Here is a 26,186-nt window from a genome sequence, read left to right as displayed (position 1 = left end):
CAGTGAAAGGATATGTTGGTAGTCATATCCCCATATTTCAGTACAGTTTAACATTACTTTCCAAAGTAAAAGCACTGCAATAATATATTATTTAACACTACTTCACTTGTGAAAGAATTTCCTGAAGTGAACCGGCTGAAGGGCAGTATCGTTTCACAGTGCTCTCTCTCTGTCTCTCTCTCTCTCTCTCTCTCTCTCTCCAGGGAAAAAAAGCCATGCATGCTTTCTGGTTACCACTCTTCTCATTTACGTTTACACTATATGGCACTGAAATTATATAAAAATTACAGGTAACACTTTATAATGAGTACACACTATTAAGCATTAGTTAAGCATGAATAAATAATGAATTCATCATTTATAACCATTAATACACATTAGTATGTAGTTTATAAACACAGTTAAAAATGTTTTATTCATCATTGATAACACATTAGTTATGGATTAGTAAATACTGAATTCATCATTTATAAAGCATGATTCTGCTGTAAATAGTCATTACTATGTGGTTTATAATCACAGTTATAAATGTTTTACTCTTCATTGTGCTGTACATTTCTGCATGCACTTGCACATCCACTATTCAGACATGTATTAATGATTAGTGACTGTGTTAGCAGATGTTCTATAAAATCACAACAAATTCATTTTCTAATGATGGCCTATAAACAGTGATTAATGCAGAATTCACAGTTACAAAGCACTTACTACTCGTTAATTAAGTATTTTGCACGAGCTTATCTAAAGTGAGCACTATCTATAGCTTATTAAGGATTTACAAATGAGATATAAAGGCTGACAATCCTCAGACTCACAAAATGTTCAGTTATCTTAACAGACGAAGGAGAGACACAACACAAGGGATATAGAACATATTGTATTGATATTTATTCAACTACCCAACATATTGTATGAAGACGAACAAGGGTGGTTTATGAACACATGCTATTGTTGTGATCTTATCTGTTTGGGACGTGTACGTTGAGATCCCGCTCTCAGCACGTCATCACCGTGATGACGTGTGAGAGCGGATGTTACGTCATATTTACGTTAACTCTCAAAGTTTCTGACAGTGCAGCCAAGGGGAGCATGGAGAAGCACATTGGAGTTGGCGGCAGTCAGCGGCTCTAGTGGTGAGTATGTGTCTTTGTTTGGTAGCACACATTATGGTTGAAAGCTAAGGTTAGCTTGTCAGCAGCTGCAGGTGTTTGCCCTCGCTCCCGACTCACGTTACTAACGTTACTACCGTTACCGACCCGCCCGCGGTGGCTAAGCCGACCTGCCGCTGCTAGGCACTCACCTCGCCCGGCTAGACGAGACTAGACTAGGTCGGCTTAGCCACCGCAGGCGGGTCGGTAACGTTAGTAACGTTAGTCGTTAGTGTCAAGTGACAAGCTAACGTTATCTTTCAACCATAATGTGTGCTACCAAACAAAGACACATACTCACCACTAGACCGCTGACTCCGCCAACTCCAATGTGCTTCTCCATGCTCCCCTTGGCTGCACTGTCAGAAACTTCGAGAGTTAACGTAAATATGACGTAACATCCGCTTTCAGCACGTCATCACGGTGATGACGTGCTAGAGCGGGATCTCATTTTTTTTTTTTTTTTTTTTTTTTTTTTTTTTTTTTTTTTTTTTTTTTTTTTTTTTTTTTTTTTTTTTTTTTTTTTTTTTTTTTTTTTTTTTTTTTTTTTTTTTTTTTTTTTTTTTTTTTTTTTTTTTTTTTTTTTTTTTTTTTTTTTTTTTTTTTTTTTTTTTTTTTTTTTTTTTTTTTTTTTTTTTTTTTTTTTTTTTTTTTTTTTTTTTTTTTTTTTTTTTTTTTTTTTTTTTTTTTTTTTTTTTTTTTTTTTTTTTTTTTTTTTTTTTTTTTTTTTTTTTTTTTTTTTTTTTTTTTTTTTTTTTTTTTTTTTTTTTTTTTTTTTTTTTTTTTTTTTTTTTTTTTTTTTTTTTTTTTTTTTTTTTTTTTTTTTTTTTTTTTTTTTTTTAATTTGTTGTTTAAATTAATATTTTTTTTTTTTTTTTTTTTTTTTTTATATATTTTTTTTTTTTTTTTATTTTTTTTTTTTTTTTTATATTTTTTTTTTTTTTTTTTTTTTATTTTTAATTTTTTATTATAATAAATTTTTTTTATTTTTTTATATTTTTTTATTTATTTTTTTTTTTTTTTTATTAATGAAATTTATTTTTTTTTTTTTTATAACTAATTTATATAGGTTCCTTATTATAAAGACCAAATTAATATATACATACATTAATACAAGATCAATAATACGGTCAGTGCTGTAACAAAAACTTTATTTAATTTAAACTTTAATTTATAGTTATTTATGTATGAAGAATACAGCAACGGACCAAGACATATTTCTAGAATGGTTCTCTGAATACCATCAGGGGCGACAGAGTTCTCTCCATAAAGTAAGACTGGAACCAAAATTCAGGGCAGCTCCACTGTCAGGACAGGATTAAAATTCTGTAGGCAATTCCGGTGGGAGCGAGTTTTGTCGTTGATTTATATTTAATTAGCCTAATAAGTCAACATCGCAACATGAAATATCATAACATGGAAACTATTAATTCCTTAAATGCAGCCTATTGATTTTGTCTATTGTGTCTATGCAGCATGTAAGGTAGTTATCTATGTCAGTGTAGCAACATCGATTCAGCAATTCTAACCATCCTATTTACATGCAATACATTATGTCAGAATTAGCATGTTAACATGCTAATGTTTAGCAGTTTACTTATCACCCAGCTGTAACTTCTTATGACACTCCTTTTAGCCGAGATGTTTGGAAATCTCCCTTTCATCTAATCATAAAGTTATACTTTGTATGAGGTACTTATTACTTAAAGTTGATGGTGCTCAGCATGCTCCCAGTTTGAAGAATCAGACATTAGTACCAGCATGGAAACTAAGCAATGCAACGCTGTGGCTAGAGGCAGCAACAAAATGTATTTTAGCCACCTAAAAAAAGGACGTGATTTTGTCTTTATCAGTTACCACATAACAGTGCCTGGCAAAAAACCCTTTGCATCTTTTTGGGGGAATATACAACCTTTTTTTTCTCCTTTTTTGCTGACTTGCATCTGGGCAAAGGGACAGCACCTGTCCTGTGGACAGTGCTGCAGGAGTGGTGGACTATTGTGAAAGGCAGCTGTAACCCTTTTTGAAGAGAGACAAAAAATTCTTCAGATGCCCGAGAAGGTACATTAGAACACCATGTAAATAAACAGACACATATGCCCCTAGGAATATTTTTCTCATCTTTTAGTTGAGGTGACTTAAAGGCATACTATGCAGTTTTCCAGTTTTGTCAAACAGCTACCCCTAGAGTTGCTGTGGAGTACTTGTATTTAACATTAACTGTCGAAATACCACTCACCAGAGCCGTCTCTACATACGGCTCTTCGTCTCTGCACTCACAGCCTGATCCCCTCCCCCCCGTAAACCGGTACATGTTCGGTAGGATGGAAGCGTCGGACATCGAACAGGCAAAGATAGACTCCGAAGATGTCTACTGACCAGGTAACGTCTGAGTGAATGCCTGCTGGTGTCTTCCATTGAGGCTGCTTCTTATGCCGCTGATGTATATGACGTTGCGCCGTAAAGCAATTTGTGATTCTCGCGAGATGTGGCGGGGCGCCACCTTTCAGACTTGCATTGCTGGTTCTGCCAACGGCGTCCCTCTCCTGCGTTGCTATCGGGATGATTCGCTATACTACGAGTTACTACTACCGCCGAAATGACTTCAAAGCTGTTATATTAAGGTAAAAATCTTGCATTGTGTGCCTTTAAGGAATGGTATTATTCCACATACACTTTAATCAGTAATGTAGAGTATGTTTACCTAATTATAAAACTGGAAACATCAAAATAATGAGCAAATCTGCACTCAATTTCTTTAAGTTCTCCAAATTGATTCATAATTAGATTTGTATAATTCTTTAGCCACAACTTCAAAACATTGAACATTCATAAGAGGATTTTAGATAGTGAGTGGTTAAAGGGGCAAAAAGTACACTGTAGAACATGCAGTACTCCTGTTATTCTAGTATTAAACAGTCATCATAATAAGCAGCATTTGCAGAGTCAATAAAGGGAAGACTACTTGGTCCATGGAGTCAAAAAAGTGCACAGTGAGAAAGTTATGTTAAGCATTTGTATACTTAATCATGTGCAAAATTATTTTCATCCGGAGTCACTTTATTTTTTACTGTTATGTTTACTTTGTGGAACGCCAGTGCCCCGCAAAGACCAAAAACCCAGGCGCGCCCGACGTCTTCAGTAGGCATATTTTCTCCTGTTTCTTCTGCAAGAGTTTAATATTTTGGTTTCTGTGTATGAGACACAGGATGAAGAAATCAACCAAACATCTGATTGGTCAGTTGACTATGAGGAAAGACAAGCACTGGAGATTGATGATGTACTCAGTCCACCAGCTAAGTAGCCTCACTGTGAAGAAAACATGACACCATATTCATGGATAAAGTGAGCAATTTTAAATACATTTTAGCTTTGACTGTATCACCTTTAACCTTTATTTGCTCTTTAAACTTACTATTACTTTTACTTTAAACACACATTCGGTGTTTAGTCAGTTTCAGGCTGCAGGGTATTTTTGCCTGGTGAGACTTTCCACTGCATTCACCACAGTGATTTCCTGCATTGATTTCCTGACAGGCCTTTGCTGCCATCTGTTGGTTCAATAAGTACAGTACTTCTGAACAGACCTATAGTAGAGTGTGTGTTGGTTTCATACCCGTGAGCAGCCAGGAACTGAGTCAGTCAATTAGGGTTAGAACTTAAAATGATGATGTTATTGTTGTAGTTATCAGTTTCATTATATCACAGTGTGGATATCTTTATTTACAAAAAATCCATGAAATGTGAATATTTGAAAGAGAACAGAACAATAATAAGTTCAGTTTGTTAATCTTCAGCTTAAAAGAACAATGTGTAACTAACAAATGAGCTTAGTGTTTATCAGAAATAGACCAACCATTTTTGCAGTAAATTTAATGACATCACAAAGAAAATGGAGAATGCTGGCTTACATGGAGAAATACAAAGATTAGCCAACATTTGGTTTGTTTGGAAGCACTGTTGCCTACTGTGGAAACCATGATTAAGTGAGAATGGACATTGCTCAAAAGAGACAGAGAGCTTTCGTTGCTAAAAAAAAGGTGGAGACAATTTGAGAGTAAAAAAACAAACATTCTTTTTTATGGTCGTGTCCTGTTGCTCGTAGTATGCGCTGAGCGACAAAAATGTCAGCACTTTGGTGACTGCTATGGAATGCAGCAGGCTATAACAGTTCTACGTGTGTAATTCTAGTGTATGAGTGTTCATCTATATGCACAAAAGTGATCAAATTATGGTGCGTAAAAACAATGAAATCACCACAATGTTGACATCTCCAACATAATTATCATATTATTGAAATTGAAATTAAAATCTTGAAATTTGATCATGTAAAGTGTTAAAGAAGTACCTTGAAGGTAGACGTACGTATTTGTTACAGGACCAGATAATTAAGACATAAATAACAATGAGAATCAACATACTTAATGCCGTAGCCAACCATTTCATTCAAATTTGTGGATTTTTGCTGATAAAGCTTGAGCAGCTGTGTAGTATATTAGTTCTTATACAAATATGATGATAGCACTTCCAATAAGGGACACAATTATGAGTGATTTCTGGATAGTCAATTATTCCAGTCTGAATCTCTCAGAGGACACAATAAAATGAGAAATATCAGCCAGACAACAATTTAAGGGTGAAAATAAATAATTTATTTTGATAGCATATTTCACATCATATTATATGATTAGAAACATCTGATCTGCCAGTGTGTTTTACTCTGCTGCTTCTTTTCCCTGAAAAAAAAAACAAAATTGAGTTTCATCCGGTTAATTTCAATCAACTTTCACTCATAATAACTTTCTTTCAGATTAGATTTGAATCTGAATTTGATTTGTTTTTGACTAAACTGAATTTCATATTTACCTTGCCAGAGTCACGGCTCTTTGCTCTCAGTTTGTTGACCTGGGACTCTGCAATGTCAGCACGCTCCTCAGCCTCCTCCAGTTCATTCTGGACCTTTCTGCACTTGGACAGGTGAACGTTGGCTTGCTCCTCCTGAAAAAACATAGTTATAGACATTTTAATATACAATGAGAGTGGTTTTATTCACTATAAGGTGTACTACATAAATATGACCATACTGTCAATCACAAACATTTAATGGCTTGCTTGCTTCAAATGATATAGTTATTGTAATTTATAACTGATTGTCATTTTTCGGTCATTTTTCTAAATTATATTTAAATGTAACAGTTTAGCAGTGCAAAAACCAAACTACCAATATCATAAATGTGTATTTTGTGATGTGTGTTTACTTTTCCTATTTTTTAATTTAATAAATGAATCTGTGGAAAGCGTTTGTTTGTTTGCACAAGATAATTCTGACATATTATTATTACCTATCAGTATTTAAAATGAATGTGTTGTCCTTACCGCTTCCTCAGCCTGCCTCTTGTAGGCCTTCACTTTGAGCTGCAGTTTGTCAACCAGATCCTGCAGCCTGGCAACATTTTTCTTGTCCTCTTCAGTCTGGGAAATAAAGTAAATTGGAATTTTTAAATGTTTTAAATAATACATGTGTTAGATTGATTTGTAGGCTACATGTTAAATGTCAAAGTGACTGTACCTGATAGGTGAGCTCCTTCACCCTCCTCTCATATTTGCGGACACCCTTAACAGCATCTGCTCCACGTCTCTGCTCAGCCTCAACCTCTGTCTCCAGCTCACGCACCTTTAGAAACCCAGAAAGTGAAGATAATGTTTAGATATAATATAATATTTATTTGACATGTTCTCTTAGATTTGTTTGACTGTGCCGATCTTAACAGAATTGTCTTACCCTAGACTCAAGTTTCTGGAGCTGCTTCTTGCCACCCTTCATGGCCAGGTTCTCAGCCTCATCCAGGCGGTGCTGGAGGTCCTTAACGGCAACCTCCAGGTTCTTCTTCATCCTCTCCAGGTGAGCACTAGTATCCTGCTCCTTCTTCAGCTCCTCAGCCATCATGGCAGCCTAGAGGAGACAGCATATTAGAAATATAATATTAGAAATATTTTGAGGAAAAAAACACATTTTACTTGCAGTACAAATGTTAAAGTCAAACGTACATCAGTGATGGCCTTCTTGGCCTTCTCCTCTGCATTCCTTGCTTCCTGAACAGTGTCATCCACTTCACTCTGGACCTGGATCAGGTCAGACTCAAGCTTCTTCTTGCTGTTCATAAGGCTTGTGTTCTAAAAGATAAAAAGATCACTTAAGTCATCACATGCTTCATTTTCACATTATTTGCAAAACTCATTCGATTTCTGAATGACTGAAGAAATGATAGTGCTTGTTTACCTGAGAGTGCAGCAGTCCAACACGCTCACTGGCGTCCACCAGCTCCTGCTCGGCGATTTTGCGGCTTCTCTCTGTCTGTTCCAGAGCAGCTCTAAGTTCCTCAATTTCAGCCACCATGAGACCGTTCCTGCGGTCTACCATAGCAGCTTGTTCCTTGAAGTCCTCCTGGGCTCTGACAGCATCATCAAGGTGCAGTTGTGCATCCTGGTGAAGAAATATCAGCAAAATATTCACATGACAGCCAAAATGTAGGTGCACTGACCATAGTCTGTGAAACAACTTTATGTCTTACAATACCTTCAGCTGTGCTTGCACATTCCTCAGCTGCTTCTGGGACTCAGAAGCCTGACGATTGGCATGGCTCAACTGAATCTCCATCTCATTTAGGTCTCCCTCCATCTTCTTCTTGATTCTCAGGGCATCGTTCCTGCTCCTGACCTCAGAATCCAGAGTGCTCTGCATGGAGTCAGTAACCCTCTGGCTGTTCCTCTTGATCTGCTCCATCTCCTCATCCTTCTCAGCCAGCTTCCTGTCTACTTCACCCTTAATCTGGTTGAGCTCCAATTGGACACGCAGGATCTTAGACTCTTCGTGTTCCAGAGTTCCCTAATGATGTCAAAGAAAACAACATTCATCTTTGCTTTCTAACCTTTTGTAAAACATTTGTCTATGAATTTTCAGAAGACCTCCCCAGAAAAAAATTTACCTCAGCTTCTTCAAGAGCTGTCTGGATCTCAGACTTCTCTGTCTCCACCTGCTTCTTGGCCTTCTCCAGCTCATGGATGCTCTTGCCAGTCTCACCAATCTGTTCAGTCAGATCTGAGATCTCCTCTGCAGAGAGATGTGTTGTGTTACAAGATGTGTTTTATATGATTAAGTCTTAAAATTTAAAACATAAATACTTTACTCTAACTTAATGTAGTAATAATAATGTGGTCAGAACTCACGTTGGAGGTTCTTGTTTTCACGCTTCATGGTCTCCAGCTGATCCAGAGCCTCCTCATAAGAGTTCTTCATCTTGAAGAGCTCAGTGCCAAGAGAACGAGTTTCCTTCTGAGCTCCCTCAAGCTCTGCCTGACCCTCCTCATACTTCTGTTTCCACTCTGCCAAGACCTAAATTACACAATTAATAGAGTTCAGTTAGAGCAACATGAGGACAAATAAAGATATGCATTTCATTGTTTGTACTGCTTAGCCACATAAACGTTGCTACCTTGTCAAAGTTCCTCTGTTTCTTGTCCAAGTTGGCAGCCAGCCCATTGGCTCTCTCCACATCAATCATGAGGTCTTCAACCTCACTCTGGAGCCTCTGCTTGGTTTTCTCAAGAGAAGCACACTTGGAATTCACTGCCTCAATCTGTTCCTCAGCCTCCTGAAGGCGCTGGGCCAGCTTTTTCCTGGTTAACAAAGGTGTGATTTTGTCACTCACTGAAATCTATAGTTACCTGAAGCCTTTGTAACAAGACCCACGTTTTGTAACAGTTACCTGAAACCACATATGAAATACAAATACTGTATTTATTCGATCATAAGATAATACTTTTGGATATGTCACTTTGGAAGGTGGGGCTCATATTTTATTTGAGAACCAGATGTTTATGTTTTCACAACAGGAGATATTTTTAATGGAGAATATTGATGTAACACCCGTTATGTCAGGCTTCCACAGAGAGTGTTGCATTGTGCATCTTTTTAGGTGCATTTATATTGTGTCTGTTGGAGTTAAATATCCCAAGAAGTGTTTAGCTTGCCCAGTTAGGAGTTACTGACTGCACATCTACATTGTTTTGCTAACCAGGTTCCTAACCAGTGAATATTAGTCTAAAGCATCTCTTGACATTTTGGCTGTGGAAACGAATCAGAGACTAGAGCTATCTGAATTGTTTGCCCCAAAATAATATACCAAACAAATGTCAAATTGTAGTGCTTGAATACATTTGTTTAAATGTAAGTATTGATATAAGCAATACCAATTCATGTCAATTGAGCTATACTATAGCATTACACTTATGTCCATTTAATTGTTAAAAATGTACTCACTTGGATTCCTCAAGCTCCTCAGTGCGCTGGATAGCATCAGTTTCATACTTAGTTCTCCACTGAGCCACCTCACTGTTGGCCTTGGACATTCCACGCTGCAGCTCAGCCTTGGCCTCCTGCTCCTCCTCAAACTGCTCCCTCAGCAGATCACAGTCGTGGCGGGCTGATTGCAGTCCATGGGCAAGAGCATTCTTGGCCTGGTGTGAGAATTAATATTCAGTGTGCAAAATGTCTAGCTAACACATAAAGTTCATTAGTACTGACCTAAAGTTTTCTTACCTTAACCTCCTCTTCAATCTGTCTCTTTAGCTCCTCAATCTGCTGTGTGAAGGCCTGTTTGCCTCTGGTCAGCTGGGAGACAAGAGCTTCTTTCTCTTCAATTTGACGGCTGAACTCACCTTGTGTGAAAGATGTCATAATACTTTATTAGTTTGTGTCACAGTTCTCAATAATAAACAACAGATTATTCACTGATAACTTGTAGATACCATTTTCTGTCAGGAGACGTGCTTTCTGTGCACCCGTGTCATTGATTTGACGGACATTTTCATCATTCTTGGTCTTCAGTTCACTCAGTTGGTCCTCAAGAGTACGGCACATCTTTTCAAGATTTCCCTAATAAGGAAAAAAGACATCAGATCAGGGATCAGATTGTATGTAAAATATACATTTTCTCATTTACTACATTAATTTGTGTGTTAAAATACTATTTAATGTATAATGTACCTTTGCTTTAGCAACAGCCTCCATGTTGCTGGAGAGGTCATCAATCTCCATCTTGTATTCACTCTTTTCCTTCTCAAGCTTCTGCTTGACACGCTGGAGGTTGTCGATCTGCTCTCCCAGCTCAGCAACGCTGTCAGCCTGCTTCTTGCGGAGAGCAGCAGCAGTGGCTTCATGCTGCAGAGTGGACTCCTCAAGGTCACGACGGAGCTTCTGGAACTCAGCTTCACGCTTCTTGTTCATCTCAATCTGAGCGGCAGTGGCTCCACCAGCCTCCTCCAGCCTCTCACTGATCTCCTCAAGTTCCCTGGAGAGGTCAGCTCTCTGCTTCTCAACCTTGGCGCGAGCAGCACGCTCAGCTTCAATCTCCTCCTCCAGCTCCTCAATACGGGCCTGTTGAATGTAGGTGTGTTGTCTTTAGTAAACTCTTTCTTGTAATACACAAAATTGGAAATGTATGCAGTAATCTGTTACATAATACAATGTGTCACCTGAAGCTCCTTGATCTTCTTCTGAAGCTGAGCACCCAAGGACTGCTCATCCTCAATCTTGCTGAGGAGCTGACTGATTTCAAAGTCCTTCCTGTGAGAATAATAGATTTGGTAAATAGTAAGAGTTCATAATGTTGAACATAATTTTAAAGAGAATGGCTGTTGTACAAATTCAAAGTCAGTGTTACTTTTTAATTTTCTCATCAGATTGCTGCTTGTCATTCTCAAGATCCATGATGGATTCCTGGGCCAGTTTCAGATCACCCTCCAGCTTCCTCTTGGCTCTCTCCAGGTCCATACGCAGCTTTTTCTCTTGTTCCAGAGAGCCCTCAAGCTGAACATTAAAATTAGTATTTTATTGTCACATTCAAGAGGAATCTTGTTTTGCTAATACTAGTGACTTTGCAACTTACATCATCCACTTGCTGCTCAAGCTTGGTCTTGGCCTTGGTCAGAGTGTTGACTTTGTCTTCCTCAGCCTGCAGGTCATCAAGAGTCTGCTGATGAGCCTCCTGAAGGGCTTTCTTTTCCTTGGTCAGCTTAGCAAGGCTCTCATCCTGAGAAGCCATCTCCTCAGTCAGGTTCTTCACCTACATTTGCAAGAAACATGTTATTACATGCCAATCTATGAATGTTACTTTATCTGCTAAATATTAATAATTGCAAACCTTGTTCTCTGTGGCATGTTTTTCTTTCTCCACTTTAGCCAAGGTAAGCTCCAGGTCATCAATATCCTTCTTGAGCTCAGAGCATTCATCCTCCAGCTTTCTCTTCTTGGCAGTGAGCTCAGCATTGATTTCCTCTTCATCCTCCAGTCTCTCAGTGGTCTCTTTGAGTTTGGCTTCCAGCTGAATCTTACTCTTGATAAGTCCCTCACATCTTTCCTCAGCATCTGACAGATTCTCTCCTTCCTAGTTGGTTTATGAAAATAGACGTTAGCACATCAACACTGAAAAACATAAAAAGCAGCTGTTGAGGTGTACTTACAGATGCTACTTGGAGCTGCAGATCATTCTTCTCCTGCTGAAGGGACACCATCTTCTCCTCCAGTTCCTTCTTCTTGGCCAGGGCAGTAGCCAAGTCTGTTTGCATCTTCCCGTAGTTTTCCTTCATCTGAGCCAGTTCCTTCTCAGTTTCAGCACTCTGCAGCAGAGGCTTAATCTTGTAGTACACCTTCATCCATGGCCAGTGTTTCACATTCATGAATGAGCGGACATTGTACTGGATGGTATAGATGGCATCCCTGTGGACAAGAAGTTGCTGTTTTAGACAGAGTAATTCTTCATTATTTATACTATGACTGTGCACTCAGAATTAGCTGTTTTTAACATGCCTCCTCTCAGTCATCTGCACAAACTCCCTTCTCATGAGGAAACCACGACATATAGCTTGAGTCATGGTAACAAGAGATGCCAGCTTTTCGTCTCTCATCTCCTCAAGGGTACCCAGAAGACCGGCCTTGAAGAATACCTAAGTAAAAGAAAATAGAAATGTACTGTCTGCAGTATACAGTATACTAAACATTAAACTAGAAAGGCCTCAGTGAGCTTGTACACTACACAATCATCACAATGTTGTATACATTTAATCCTTAGTCAAAGCAGGTCTCAATTAGATGCAGGTCCCCTGGTTACTAGCTTGGTTCGGCAAAGCAGTTGGAAAAATAAACGCAGTCTCTGGATGTATAAAATCTTTTAAAGCTCAACGGGTGGCCCACTTCGGCGAGTTCCAAACTGCTTAGATTGGTGACACAAATATGAATGTTTAAACGTTATATATATGGACATACCACACATCATTATATCAGTTCTAGACAATTCAGTCGTTCAATTTATTGTACAGAAACCATGACCACCAAAGTATCAAATGATCAAAGGAATATTTGTAATTGATATGTTATTCAATAGTCAAATTTTTATAAAAGTAATAGTCATACTGGTTGAATAAACAATACTATTTCCCATCTTTGATGAGCAAGAGTTTTAAAAGCACAGGGTATTAATTTTAGTTTTACAGTATTAAGTTTAAATTTAGTATATATATATTTTTTTATCTGCATCAGACTCTTTATCAACATTGTGTAAACAGTAAACCACAAGCACCACCTTTGAGAGAATGCAATCAAGTTTTACAAGGTCACTTAGTGTACATATGCTTCTAAATTTGGTTGTAATTTTGATGTATGCACAAAGTACTACAATTTGGCCAAATAGCCAATACAGGAATTAGGCAACTAGTATTAATACATAATCTTATACAAAATTGTAAAAAGAAATAAATTTTTTCACCTATATAATTAATGTATTTGGTGATAATCTGATTTAAATTGTTAAGAGTAAATAAGTATGTAAGAGAAAAGAAAATATTTTCTCTTCAATTTAGAGTAGGTGAGAAAGAACCACATTATCCCTGGGAGAAATTATTTGGAAGAAAAACTAAACAAGTAGTTACAATGCAAAATCTAATATTTATGATGCCAATATTGTTTTGGATCCTTCACTTGTTCTTAGAAATATTGGCCTAATTCTAATTGAATTACAAATGGTTTATGTTTTTATGATACTGTTCTATTTAATAGACAAAAAAATGTACAGAATAACATATGCTCCTTGGTAAGCACATTAAAGTATATGAATAACATGACGTTGCTTACCTTGGTGTGTCCGAATCTGTACTCGTCATGATTAACATCAATTGATCCAAGCAACTTCTCTGAAGCCTTCTTGTTATCAATGAACTGGCCCTCAGGGATGACACTGGCATTCAGTACCTTGTACCTTTTATAAGAGAATTAGTGGTCAGTGTTAACATTTTCTTTGAATAGTCTGCATCATAATTGTGTTAGACTATCCGTTGATACCTCTGCTTAAAGTCAGCATAGAGGATTCTGCTGGGGAAACCTTTTCTGCAGATTCTGATACCCTCCAGCACACCGTTACATCTGAGCTGGTGGATGACCAGGAAGTTCTCCATCAGACCTGTAAAATTATATTTCTTAATTACTTCTTTAAATGAATATAGTAGTTACTCTCTTTGTTGAAGCAACACAACCTGAAGTAAACCATACCAACTAAACGAAACCACCCCTCAAACACTCTATTGAGATCATGGTCTCTATGTACCTGGAGTCTTTGATTCATTGGGAATCAGGCAGCGCACAAAGTGAGGATGGGTGCTCCTCAAGTTAGTCATCAGCTTGCCCAAGTTCTCCTGTAGATCCAAAATGGTAACTCTTGTCATAAAATGTCACAATTGTAAGATTAAACATAGATAAGATTTTATACCAAAGTTTGAAATGTTAAATCTTACCCTAAACTGTGAAGACACAGTCTGCATAGAACCGCCCTTCTTCTTGCCTCCCTTCTTGGCACCAGTCTCTGTGGATGGTTTAAAGTAGATATGTTTTGTCAGAAGAAGACTCAATATTTACATGAACACATGCAGTTATACATACAGTTAGGTAAAAATATTTGTTATCTATAACCTTAGAAATATTTTTGAATATACTGTAGTTTCTATCATACCCTCAACAACAGGAGGATAGAGGAGACCCAGCAGTTTTACTGGGGATTTCTGGTACAGCTGAATAACAGATTCATTCAGTGGATCCTTGTTCTTGTCCAGCCAGCCGCCGATATTGTAGTCCACGGTACCAGCATAGTGCACCAGGGAGAAGTGGGCCTCAGCCTTGCCCTTGGCAGGCTTTGGCTTCTCAAATGCTTTGTTTTTGCCAAGATGCTGGTCATACAGCTTGTTCTTGAAGGATGTGTCTGTGGCCTTGGGGAACATGCACTCCTCCTCAAGGATGGAGAAGATACCCATGGGCTTGAAAAAAGTAGAAAAAATTCCGTATTTAAGTCATACATTAAGTGAAAATAAGAACAATCACATAGAATCACAAAATGAAATGATTACCTTTTCAATCAGCTCAATGCAGGCAGCCAAGTCCATGCCAAAGTCAATGAACTCCCAGATAATACCCTCCTTCTTGTACTCTTCTTGCTCCAGGACAAACATGGTGTGGTTGAAAAACTGTTGCAGCTTCTCATTGGTGAAGTTGATGCACAGCTGCTCCAAGGTGTTGAACTGTGAGGGGACAAATATTCAGTGTAATATCTTTCAGACAATAAGAATGATTCAGTCATGAAAAGTATCAGCTGATGACTCGTTTGAAATGAAGCTTACATCAAAGATTTCAAAGCCAGCAATATCCAGGACACCAATGAAGAACTGCCTTGGCTGTTTAGTGTCCAACATCTGGTTGATACGGATGACCATCCACAAGAACATCCTCTCATAGATGGACTTGGCCAGGGCAGGCACTGCGTTCATCACCTAAATACAAGTACATGATTTGGATTAGAGTCAGTCAAAAATTAAAAATTGTAAAATGCTGGATTACTGGTAAACAAAAGTAGAGATAACTTGCACAATACATCTGATGTAACAAACGTAAAAGGGACTAATTCACTTTCTCAGTTTTCTTTTTCTCATGTTGATGCACATGTACTACATGTAAATGTAGTGCTTATAAATGCATGGAAACAAAAAAAGTATACCAATATATCTTAATTACCTGTGGTACAGTCTGTCCCTTGGTGACAAACTCATTTCCGACCTTAACTCTGGGATAGCACAGAGCCTTCAGCATGTCAGCAGAGTTCAGACCCAGCAAGTAAGCAACCTTGTCAGCATCTGGAAAAGTTTAGTGATTTATACATGCAGTCTGGGACTGTGACCTTCCATCATGACTTCCGCTGTTGTTCCAAAGCTATTCACTTTGAGCTGACATTAAATACTCACCCTCTGTACCATCTGGCTCAGCCTGCTCCTCACGCTGCTTCTGCTTGAACTTCATGCTACCATGGTGGAGCACAGCACCAGTCATCTTGTAGATACTCATCTTCTCTTCATTAGTAAAGCCCAGGATATCAATGGCATTCTGTTTGCAAAAAGGTGACCAAACAAAACATAATCACTTTGGAAAATGCATTTAAACAGTAGTTTTAATATTGCACTTAATGAACAAAATACATTAAAATATTTTGAAATGAAGATGACTCACATCAGTGGCTTCCAGCTCTACTTTGTCATCAATGCTGGCTACAGTGATCTGTCCCATGCTACACATTGGGAAGTCATAGGGGTTGCTTGTGATGAGAGCCATTTCTGTAGATCAAAAAAGGAGTAACAAATTCAATAAACTGTTGAAAAATGTAAAATGTAAGTGCGTTTAATGTTATGGGAAAACTACATCTGTTTACCAATAATCTCAGGTTTGTGGTTGGTCATCATCTGGAAGAAGATGTGGTAGCCTCTTTCATCAGGAAGCTGGAATGTTACTCTAGACTTCTCCAGCAGATCTACAGAAGTTGTTAAAGAGTCAGAGACTGTCTAATTCTCAATTCCAACTATTTGTATGTACTATGAGACCTGTTACTTACATGTCTCAATATCAGCACTAGCCAGTTTGCCAGTTGTGCCGAAATGGATTCTGATGAATTTACCCTGTTTGGAACAATGGAATTTTTAATATCCCTCATAATGGGCAATGTGTAACAACACCTCTCATGTGTAGAAATCCTTCCATACTTACAAAACGAGAAGAGTTGTCATTCCTCACAGTTTTGGCGTTACCATAGGCCTCCAACAGAGGATTGGCTGCAATAATCTGATCCTCCAGTGACCCCTATAATCCAGGTTTAAAATTGATGTCAGAAAATGAATGTATGTATTCCATACTTAAAGAACACTGAATTGTAATCATCATACAGTAACAAACCTTTGATGTGTCCCTCTTCTTGTCTCCACCAACTGAGATTGTTGCAAAATACTGGATGACACGCTTGGTGTTCACAGTCTTTCCAGCACCAGATTCTCCACTAGGTATAGACACAGACTTGTAAGAATTTTATCATCTTAGATTATGTTCTGCAAAGTCAACAAATGTGAAACTTACGTGATCAAGACAGACTGGTTCTCCCTATCTGTTCAATCGGGAAAAAAAATAATAACCATATTTTTACTCAGCAGAAACCTCATATACTGATTAATTCAACATTGTTATGGTAACAACTTACCAGTAAGCATGAACTGATAAGCGTTGTCAGAGACAGAGAAGATGTGGGGTGGAGCCTCCATACGCTTCTTGCCTCTATAGGCATTTACAACTTCCTGATCATACACTGGGAGCCACTTATAGGGGTTCACAGTGGCACAGAACAGCCCAGAGTAGGTCTGAAAGTGATCATAGAAACCCAGCAGTTATCTCTATGTTTCGTTCAGGTATAGCCATTTTCAATGTTTCTCTTGCTTATTAGGCAGCTTTTCTTACGTAGATCATCCATGCTGCATAACGCTCTTTGAGGTTATACAACACAGAGGCTTCATTGAGATGGGTCATCATGGCCATGTCCTCAATTTTGTCAAACTTCGGAGGGTTCATTGGAGAGACGTCATCTTCTTTCACTGTCCTCTCCTGGAACAAGACATTTGTCACAATGAGGGACTGATTGTATTGAATACCAGCTGACTCTGACTTAATGATACCAACCTCCTCCGTGTCCAGGACTTTGACAGTGACTTTGCCACCATCTTTCTTGAGGATTGTTCCCTTCAAGTACAGCTCCTTGGTATCGACCACATAGCAGGCAGACTTGGCATCAAAAGGTTTGCTCTGAGCCTCAAGTCTCTCCTTCTCTGGCTTACGGAGGTATATGGAAGCTTTCCCATAAAGGGCCATCTCTGCGTCCGTACTCATGGTGGCGGCTTATGTCTGTTACACAAATACAAAGTTACTGCAATAACAAAAGTACTGAATTGTATTGAACTATCATAGTAAACTTGGAAAACTTCTTGCTATTGAGTCCAGTTTTCTTGGTCTGGACTTAACAGAATGAGAAACCTTTGTACATATATTACATATTATTATTATATTACATTCTTATGAATAAAAGTTCAAATTTTAAAGTTGTCATTACCTGACCCCCTCTCTGCCAACAGTATTCACCAGTCCTGTTCAAATCAGTTATATTTACAGTTACATATAACAGTTTGTTTTATGTAGAGTATAGATTTAAAAACACACATTCAATCAAATGTTTACATTTCCAATAAATAATTTCCTAAACACATTCAAGTGGTATAAAGCATAAGAGAAGACAGATTTACCACAAGCAGCAACAGGTTGTCTGTGACCTGCTGTCATTTCTTCACAAACTCCTTTTATTGACTGGGGTTAGCTGACAGAGGCAAAGTTAAATGTGGATAATGCCAAATATGGTAAGGCAGACAGCAGAGTAGAAACATGTGTTGCAAATACATCGAATGTTTCAGGTTTCAGTTAGTATGGCCGGTGTTTGCGTTGTCATACTAACTGTTTAATCAACACTTCAATTATAGAACGTTAACAATGTCTATGAGTTTCAGGCATAAATTTTCATTTAGAAATACATCAGTGTCATGTTTACTTAATCTCTTTATTCCATTTAATATTAACTCAAAATAAATAACTAATCTGACAATTAAATTTGTCTCAATATACTCATTACTCAATACTTCTAAGCAAGAATTGTCTTCACTTTTTAAAGAATTTAATCTTTTTTTTTTTTTTTTTTTTTTTTTTTTTTTTTTTTTTTTTTTTTTTTTTTTTATTTTTTATTTTATAAAAAATTTTTTTTTTTTTTTTTTAAAAAAATTTATTTTTTTTTTTTTTAATTTTTTTTAAAATTTTTTATTTTTTATTTTTTTAAAAAATTTTAAAATTTTAAAAATTTTTTTTTATATTTTTTATTTTTTAAAAAAAAAAAACCCTTTTACCTTTTAAAAAATAAAAATTTAAAAAAATAAAATAATGTGGAACAAGATTATGGCTCAGACCCCTTCTTACATGTATGCTTATAATTACCTGAGAAATATTTCAACTTTTTGCCTGACGCTGTAGTACTGAAATGTTGCATATAAATATAATATTAAAGCATGCTTTCTAAATTGATCCCTCATTCAAGAGCAAAATGACACAGCTGCCTACAGTAGATGCACATACCGTCCCGTAGACGGCACTGTCGTTCTTCCAGGGTGAGCTGAGCTCTTCCCAGTTGCATGGGTTCCTCTAGAGCAGCGGGGGGCGCCGGAGAGTTGGCAGCTGGAGAAGCACAAGGCTGGGAATGCCCAGGTGCTGAGACACTAAAGCTTGCCCCCTCAGCTCTGCTCCTTTCTCGTTCTCTCTCTATCAATCGATTATCGGTGCAGATTGTGAGGGAAACAGGGAAGTGGCATTCCAGGCGCCGTCTGCTGCCAACATGCTGAACTCGATGGCATAGGCTGCTACTCATCTTTTGCCTTACATTAAACAGCCATGAGAGCCCGAGAGCCTCTCAACTGGGAGCAGAGGCATATGTTTAATATAAACGGTATTGTATTGTTACAGGTGCCAAGTCAGATGACCCGCTGTCACCTGACTGGGTTCCATTCGTCTTCTCATACACACCAGCCACCAAGAAGAGAAAATGGGAGAAGAAAGACATGGAAAGGCATGAGCAGCACAGAAGACCAAGAGGGTGGAGGAGAAAAAGAAACAAGATGCTGAGGATGAACAGTGTGACAACAGATTACAGAGGGAATGTAACAACCTCAGGGAGGAAACCATAAACTGAAGGACATTATTAAATCAGGAACATTTGATGTACTAGCTTCTGAAAAGGATCATGAGAAAATGAAGGCAATGACTGGAATCCCCACATACTCCAAGTCACAAGTATTAATGTGTGTGATGTATTTTGTATTATTGACTTTTTTGAGATTTTCTAAGAAAAGCCAAGAGACCTAAGAGCAAGAGCACAGACTATACCTCGAAGTTCAAATGTATTCAAATGTGTGAAGCTGAGCATCCTAACGGTCTTAGACCTCTAGATAAAATAGTCAAAGGTTGCTGAGCACTGACAAATCTGGCCCCCTAAATTGTTCCTGGGTTAAATATTTGAAAAAAGTGTTGCAATATGGATTGTTATTTCCATTAATCAATCCGTCAATTCTGTTAAAAAAATTAATATCCATTTGGAATATAAAAAACGATACCAGTATAACTAAATGAATGCCTGCAGAAGGGTATGAGGTGGTGATCCAGAACTGTTGGAACAGCCATAAGTTTTTTTTTAAACGGAAAAGAGACAGTCCAAACAAACAAACAAACAAAATCCAGAATAGCTCACGATGGAACAACTGCTCCAGAAATGTAGGGAGGACATTTCAGGAAATACTCTGAAAGTATTCTGGACTGAGACGAAAGAAGCCCTTACTGATCTGAGTAGTGATGTTAAAGAACTTAAACAAGAGCTCAAAAATGACTCGGGAGCAGGTGAAAGAGGCAGAGGAGAGACTGGGTATGTATGAAGAAAGAAAAAAAAACACTCTTTTGGAGATAATAAACTGAGAAATCTGAAAGACATGTCTAATAGTAAGGACTATCTAGACACAGTGGACTTTGTGAAAGGGCTTCTAAGGGACAAACTGGGAATAGGTGAAGATGTGCTAATGATAACCCAAGCACATCGCTCCGATCCTGTGTACTCAACAATGCAGGAGCCCAGCCACGCTCAATTGTGGTGAATTTTCTGAGTTGGAACACAAGACGACAGGTACTGAAAAGATCCTGGGGCAAAAAAAGAAATTATGCAGGAAAACAGGATTTACGCTGACCGCAAAATTGCAACAGTAAAGGAAACGCCTGTATACTTTTCGAAAATACCTTTAGGAAAAACAGGAGAAATCACAGATAATATTCCCAGTAAAACTGAATGTTTTTTCTCTCCCTGTTTCTGTATTGTACATTTAAAGGTTCCCTTTCTATTATTTGTCATTTAGCGATCTCTCTATTGTTCATTTATTTACTTATCCCTGAAAAAAGTAGATTAGACTTGATTATATATCTAAACATACATATTTAAAGAGCCAAATTATTAATTTCATATAATTTCATCATCAGTGATTTTACTGTGTAGCCATGTTTCGGATACAGTGATAATATTAGATTTATGAAGAGTAACCCAGTTTCTGAGGAGATCCATTTTTGAAAGAAGGCTCTTAATATTTAAGGAAAATAACCGTTAAACCTTTGGCTGATTCAATTGAAATTATACAAAAGACAAAGACTGAGTTGGGAGAGAGGAGGTGATATGAGGTGGTGAGCAAGAACAGCAAGCAGGACAGACACCACAGGTAGACGCACAAATACTGTAGGTGTGTAAGTGTGTAATCTTAGATCTATTTGTTGTTACCATGTGCAGTGGTTTAAGGCCACAAAAACTACACCGAAAAAAACAACTCGAAAGATTTACTTAATATAATCTCTGTAACAATTTGCACAAATTTGTTTTAAGTAAATATTACTGCTGGAAGTACAACTCACTTGCCATTATCAAGTAAAATGTGCATACCACTGATCTAAACTTTTGTAAAAATATTAAGTAAATGTTATTTAATTATATCTACATTACAAGTTATATTTATTTTAACTGAGTAAAGTTAATTAAATATTTCCATATACAAGACATTCCTGTCATCAAAATATTAAGTAAATCTTACATATCTGTGATATTTACTGTTATGAAGTAAATAAGTAAATTTTATAAAAATTTTTCAGTTTGACATTTTAAATTACTGTATGCAGTTATATTATTCACTACAATTATGTAAATGTTATTTATTTTGTTTTGATCAATTTTACCAAATAAATGTAATCATTTTCTCTATGCATAGGCCTATACTTTTACCACAAAGCACACAATTGAAATACAATATATAATAAAATGTTTTATTTTGTTGTTAACACCAATGAATCACTAACATTAACATTAAAGTTGAAATGTACAATTCAACTGTGTAAAATGCATTCAAAGTGAAGCAGCAGCCAAAAATATAACATGGTTGGCATTAATGAAAAACACATGCATATTCCCATTGATATGCTCTAGAAATAAAGTAGAACTGCTTTTAAGTGCCAATTAATAAACATGAACTTGAAAAGAAGGGAGAACATGTGCCGTAGTCAAAATGGAAAACATTCAAGACTGTCAACTTCCCACAAATAGTTGACCAGGGACAAGTTGAACTGTATAGCATTTTGGACGGCAGCTTTAACTTTAAGGCTTGTACTTTTTGGGACAGCTTAATCCCATCCAGTTCCAGGAAAAGTTTCTGAAACACCTCAAAAGTGTAGCGCAGCGTTGGGGGGTAAGCAAGGTTGAGGACATAAATGAGCCCCATTAGCAGTGTGCAAGCTTTAGCAGCACTGCCACATCCTGGCAGCATCTCCTTCACTCCAAGCATGATGGACACATCCACTGGGTGCTCTCCATCAACACCATGGACGACCAGGATCTTGAGGATGTGCTGAGTGGCATCACTGCAGTTGTCCTCCTGCATCCAAAAAAATTAAGACAATTCTATTGAGAAACAAAAAGTGACTTCATTATCTGGTCAGGATGAAGACGCTAAAAACGAACATCATTAAGGAGAGCTCAGATTATGTTAAATTTAGTCAAATCTATTTTACAGTGAGCCAATATTAGCAAAACATTTGTAGAACACACAAACACAAGATGGCTGCACTGCACAGATTGTAGCCCCCGAATAAATGGTACTTGAATGTAATCATTATAATGTTAACATAAATTGTGTGCCTCTGCACCTTTAGAGTACCAGAAAAGATCTGTGACTTTTTGACCCCAGACCATGTTTAATCACCTTAGTGTTGTTCTTCTTTTTCACTTTGTTAAGAAGCCCCTGTCTCCATCTCCAGGTTGTTGTTCATTTCTCCACTTGGATGTGGAGGAACGTAGGACACCTCTGCTTTCTTTGGTCTCTTGCAATTTTTGCATGACCATCTCATAACATAGGAGGCCTACTGTTCTCCCTGATGACACAAGTGTTGAAACCCGTCAATCTGTCCTGTCTCAACTGTCCTCAACTGTCCACTGTATTGGCTCGTCCTAAGAATTGGCTCCCTCTGTAAATTAACACACACAATTTGTGATATTAAAACAATGATTTTTAAGATTTACCCACAATTTTTTATTACATCAAGAATAGGGAAAAACTAAATTATGTCATGCTTACGTAGATTTCTACTTGTCTAAATGAGATGAATGTTGTACCATAGACCAGTCACTTCTTCTTCTAAGCCCTAAATTTACACTGCAATGGCTCATCCAGCAGATCCTGGACCTGACATGACACCACAACTCAATGCTGAACTGTTCTGCTTCCTGTAAATTGAAACATATATTTATAAGACTTAACAACAAAATACAGATGAACTTATATGTGTATGAGCATAAATAAGACCCTTGACTGACAAGACTGGACTTGCATGAGAGGCTTTCTGTTCAAAATTCAATCAAGTTAAATATACCGAGGGTTTAGGAGGATCTACTGAAGAAAATGGAAAATAATGTGTATAATTGCTTAAAACTAATAGTAATTGTGTTAGCTGAGAATGAGGCCTTCATATCTACAGAGCCCACCATGTTGCACTGCCATGAGAGGGAGAAGTAAAATGCAACAATAATAATCCAAAAACAGAATCAGATTTATTGCCAGGTAGGTTTTTACACATACAAGGAATTTGTCTTGGTGTAATAGTGCTTAAAATATACAATCACACAAAAATATACAAATCACATAAAAATCACACAAGAATAAAGTACTTTAAAAATATAAATAAATAAAGATAAGAAAGATAAGAAAAGATAAGAAGACTGTACAGAAGGCGGGAGTGCATTAATGCAATGCATACTGTATATACAGGAGTCGGTGTCATTGGGGGAACCGGGCCTTGTTAATGAGGCAAGCTGTAGATGGAAAGAAACTGTTTTTGTGGCAGCCCCCCCCCGGGGGGGGCCCCCCCCCCCTCTAGATGAGTGTGGTGATGATGTTAATAACAATCATCTTTTTTGGTGGTTGGATTTTCCTCTTTTGCGGGGGGAAGTACATCCTCTCCTGGGCTTTTTTAGTGAGGGGCTGATGTTCAGCTCCCACTTGAGGTCCTGGGTGATGATGGTACCCAGGAAGCAGAAGGACTCCACAGAGTCAACTGGGGAGTCACACAGGATGATGGCGGCGGGTGGGGCTGGGTTCTTCCTCCAGTCCACAACCGTCTCCACTGTTTTCCGAGCGTTTAGCTCCAGGTTGTTCTGGCTGCACCAGGTCACCAGGTGGTCAATCTCCTATCTGTAGGCAGACTCATCTCCACCAGAGATGAGCCCAGTGAGGGACGTGTCAACTTCAGGAGCCTGATGGACTGGTGACTGGAGGTGCAGCTGTTGGTGTACAGGGAGAAGAGCAGAGGAGAAAGAACGCAACTTTGGGGGGATCCGGTGCTGATGGTCTGGGAGTCAGAGACATTTTTCCCCAGCTTCATGTGCTGTTTCCTGTCAGACAGGAAGTCTGTGATCCACATGCAGGTAGAGTGACTCCACTATATACACTACATACTTACTCAAAATACATTTTGCTAATACTTACATACTTTTACTTAAGTAAGGTTTTCAATTGAGGACTTTTATTTGTAGCTGAATATTTTCACAGTGTGGTGTTACTTTTACTTAAGTAAAGGACCTGTACACAGCTGGTATGCATGGCATAGCAGTAGGCTGCCATTTGCACTGTGTCTGGTACAATAAAAGTCTACTAGCTTGGATCATTTACTTGCTGTGCTGTATTCAGTAAGAACGGCTTGACCGCTTTTTTCACAGACAACAGTGACACCGTTGGATGTTACAGTCTAATAATGAAAGAAATGATTTCAAGAATACAATTAAATAATAAAAATGAAAAACCTAAGAGATGCATTACTTTCACTGTACTGTACACGAATGATATACAGTGCATTTTTTTCTGATATGCAAATTAGATTAGATTTAATCCTATTGTCATTACAGTGAAATGCTGATGAGCAGAATGCAAAGCAGCAGTAAACTGCAGTATAATATAACGCATGGGAATGTATTAACATTAATGATGTGCACTTTAACATGGATGTAAAGCTTAACACTATAAACACAATTTGGACAATACTGAATTGTAACACAACAAACAACAAAGCTTACAACTCTAATATATAAAGGTGTGTGAAAGGAATAGCATTTCACTGACTGTTACAAGCAGAGCAAACGTTAGCTAACCAATAATAAATAAAAATAAAAATTTAGACAAATGTGAACACCTGCTGAATAGATCTAATCTTTACAAATGTCCCTGAGAAATAGAAGGTGGGAGTATGACTTTTTCCCATAACAGCTGTTAGACCCCTCCATAACATGAACTGACTTGCTAATAGCAAACCGTGTTAGGCTAAAGGTTACTATCATTCTGCAACAGACAAATCATTTCATGACATTATCTTTACTGTACCTCTGTCTTTTTCAGGTTTTTCCTCCTCTTCTTTTCTTTTTTCCTTCCCTGGGCACCGGAAGGTTTTGGTCATTTTGACATTGTTAATGGTTTCTGGGGTCAGGTCAGAAAACTCAACCATCTCTCAGAGAGCAGGTAGAGTCTAATCAGTCAGAGGAGAAGGAGGAGGGTGGGCGGGGGGCTCCCCCATTGTGGCGCCCCTTAGATGGACGGCGCCCTTAGCATTTGCCTATGCCACGGGCCGGCACTGGTGGTCGTACATATGTAGAGATTGTGCTGGGCTGTGCAGCCAATGACTGAACAGTTAGCTTGCTTCAGCCTTTGCCCAGATATAACGCTGGCAGTCTGCTCGCTAATCTGCTCGCTGGGCTGCTTGCTTGTTCTCTCGCTCGCTTGTTTGTAGGGAGAAAGGTCAGAGCTCCGCTAGACAACAAGGGAGTAAACTGCGGTGGGTGGCAACATAACTGACGTCATAAAGGGGAAAACGTCATAAATGGGGAAAAATCTGAACAGACTGTTTTATCTCCTGTATTTTGACCGAGGCAGCCCTAAAAAACATGACCTGATGAAAAAAATGTTTTCACACTTGCCTGCTGATAGACCCTTCAGATTCCCAAATGTACATAATCAAACGATTAAAAAGTTGGTTTTTGCCCTTTAAGTCCTTGTTTTTGCAGAACCTGCATCCATGTGTACCCACACACATTGTACTGAGGATACAGCACGGTAAACCTTCAATGCCCGTGTGGAGGTGGGTGTGGTTTGCACTCAGCTGTAGGAGAGAGAGGTGTGGGGAAGGCTTGTGAGAGCAGCACCAAGTGAGTTTATTATCTCAGCTGGTACTCATGGAGAAATCACACTCACCTCTTTTAAGGCAGTAGTGTGCTGGATCTCGAGGCCTACACACGTGACAGAGGAGACACAACTGGAGCAGACCATAATGGACTTTTGGAAGCAGCCTAAGTTGTGTGTTAATTGTGTGTGCGGCTGAGAAAAGAATAAAGCTGTCTTCTTCATTAATCCCTGTTGTTGGTCTGTGTGCTGGGAGAACCCTCTGTAATAGCGACTCTTACACTGGCGCCCAATGTACCTCAG

General features: G+C 38.1%; 1 protein-coding gene and 1 long non-coding RNA gene across 3 annotated transcripts; one reads left to right on the top strand and one right to left on the bottom strand.

Annotated features, from left to right (window-relative positions):
- Positions 1 to 5,777: 5,777 nt before the first annotated feature.
- Positions 5,778 to 17,895, bottom strand: LOC127353418 (myosin heavy chain, fast skeletal muscle-like). Of its 2 annotated transcripts, XM_051382630.1 has the most exons (41): positions 17,853 to 17,895; positions 17,663 to 17,696; positions 17,236 to 17,457; positions 17,017 to 17,160; positions 16,763 to 16,919; positions 16,642 to 16,669; positions 16,465 to 16,564; positions 16,279 to 16,371; positions 16,127 to 16,190; positions 15,947 to 16,045; positions 15,748 to 15,851; positions 15,486 to 15,624; positions 15,259 to 15,377; positions 14,868 to 15,017; positions 14,598 to 14,768; positions 14,207 to 14,507; positions 13,992 to 14,059; positions 13,805 to 13,892; positions 13,543 to 13,660; positions 13,336 to 13,459; positions 12,016 to 12,152; positions 11,670 to 11,925; positions 11,351 to 11,593; positions 11,096 to 11,272; positions 10,871 to 11,016; positions 10,683 to 10,773; positions 10,195 to 10,584; positions 9,957 to 10,083; positions 9,748 to 9,866; positions 9,469 to 9,665; positions 8,642 to 8,825; positions 8,376 to 8,541; positions 8,135 to 8,259; positions 7,726 to 8,034; positions 7,429 to 7,632; positions 7,197 to 7,322; positions 6,931 to 7,101; positions 6,718 to 6,822; positions 6,525 to 6,620; positions 6,015 to 6,146; positions 5,778 to 5,884 (listed from the first exon to the last, which is right to left on the bottom strand). In XM_051382630.1, the coding sequence occupies exons 3-41, from the start codon at positions 17,440 to 17,442 to the stop codon at positions 5,864 to 5,866; spliced, it is 5,796 nt and encodes a 1,931-aa protein (XP_051238590.1). In that variant the 5' UTR covers positions 17,443 to 17,457; positions 17,663 to 17,696; positions 17,853 to 17,895; the 3' UTR covers positions 5,778 to 5,863. The 2 variants fall into 2 exon arrangements, with proteins under 2 accessions (XP_051238590.1, XP_051238589.1); XM_051382629.1 differs by having other exon boundaries at positions 17,017 to 17,457.
- Positions 6,951 to 19,440, top strand: LOC127353487 (uncharacterized). Its single transcript, XR_007881295.1, has 2 exons — positions 6,951 to 7,050; positions 19,111 to 19,440. It is a non-coding gene; the product is annotated as an uncharacterized LOC127353487 (long non-coding RNA).
- Positions 19,441 to 26,186: the final 6,746 nt, after the last annotated feature.

Source organism: Dicentrarchus labrax, unplaced genomic scaffold (genome assembly GCF_905237075.1).
Source record: "Dicentrarchus labrax unplaced genomic scaffold, dlabrax2021, whole genome shotgun sequence".
Taxonomy (NCBI): domain Eukaryota; kingdom Metazoa; phylum Chordata; class Actinopteri; family Moronidae; genus Dicentrarchus; species Dicentrarchus labrax.
The sequence above is the reverse complement of the archived record's forward strand: the minus strand, read 5'-3'. Positions and strand labels throughout refer to the sequence as shown.

Bases quoted from the DNA above. Each gene is read 5' to 3' on its own strand.
- LOC127353418 (XM_051382629.1), bottom strand. From the start codon at position 17,442: ATGAGTACGGACGCAGAGATGGCCCTTTATGGGAAAGCTTCCATATAC. The intron at 13,460-13,542 runs GTATCAACGGAT...CTCTTATAAAAG, and splicing joins TATGCTGACTTTAAGCAGAG to GTACAAGGTACTGAATGCCA. The intron at 10,084-10,194 runs GTACATTATACA...TTTCCTTATTAG, and splicing joins AGGCTGTTGCTAAAGCAAAG to GGAAATCTTGAAAAGATGTG.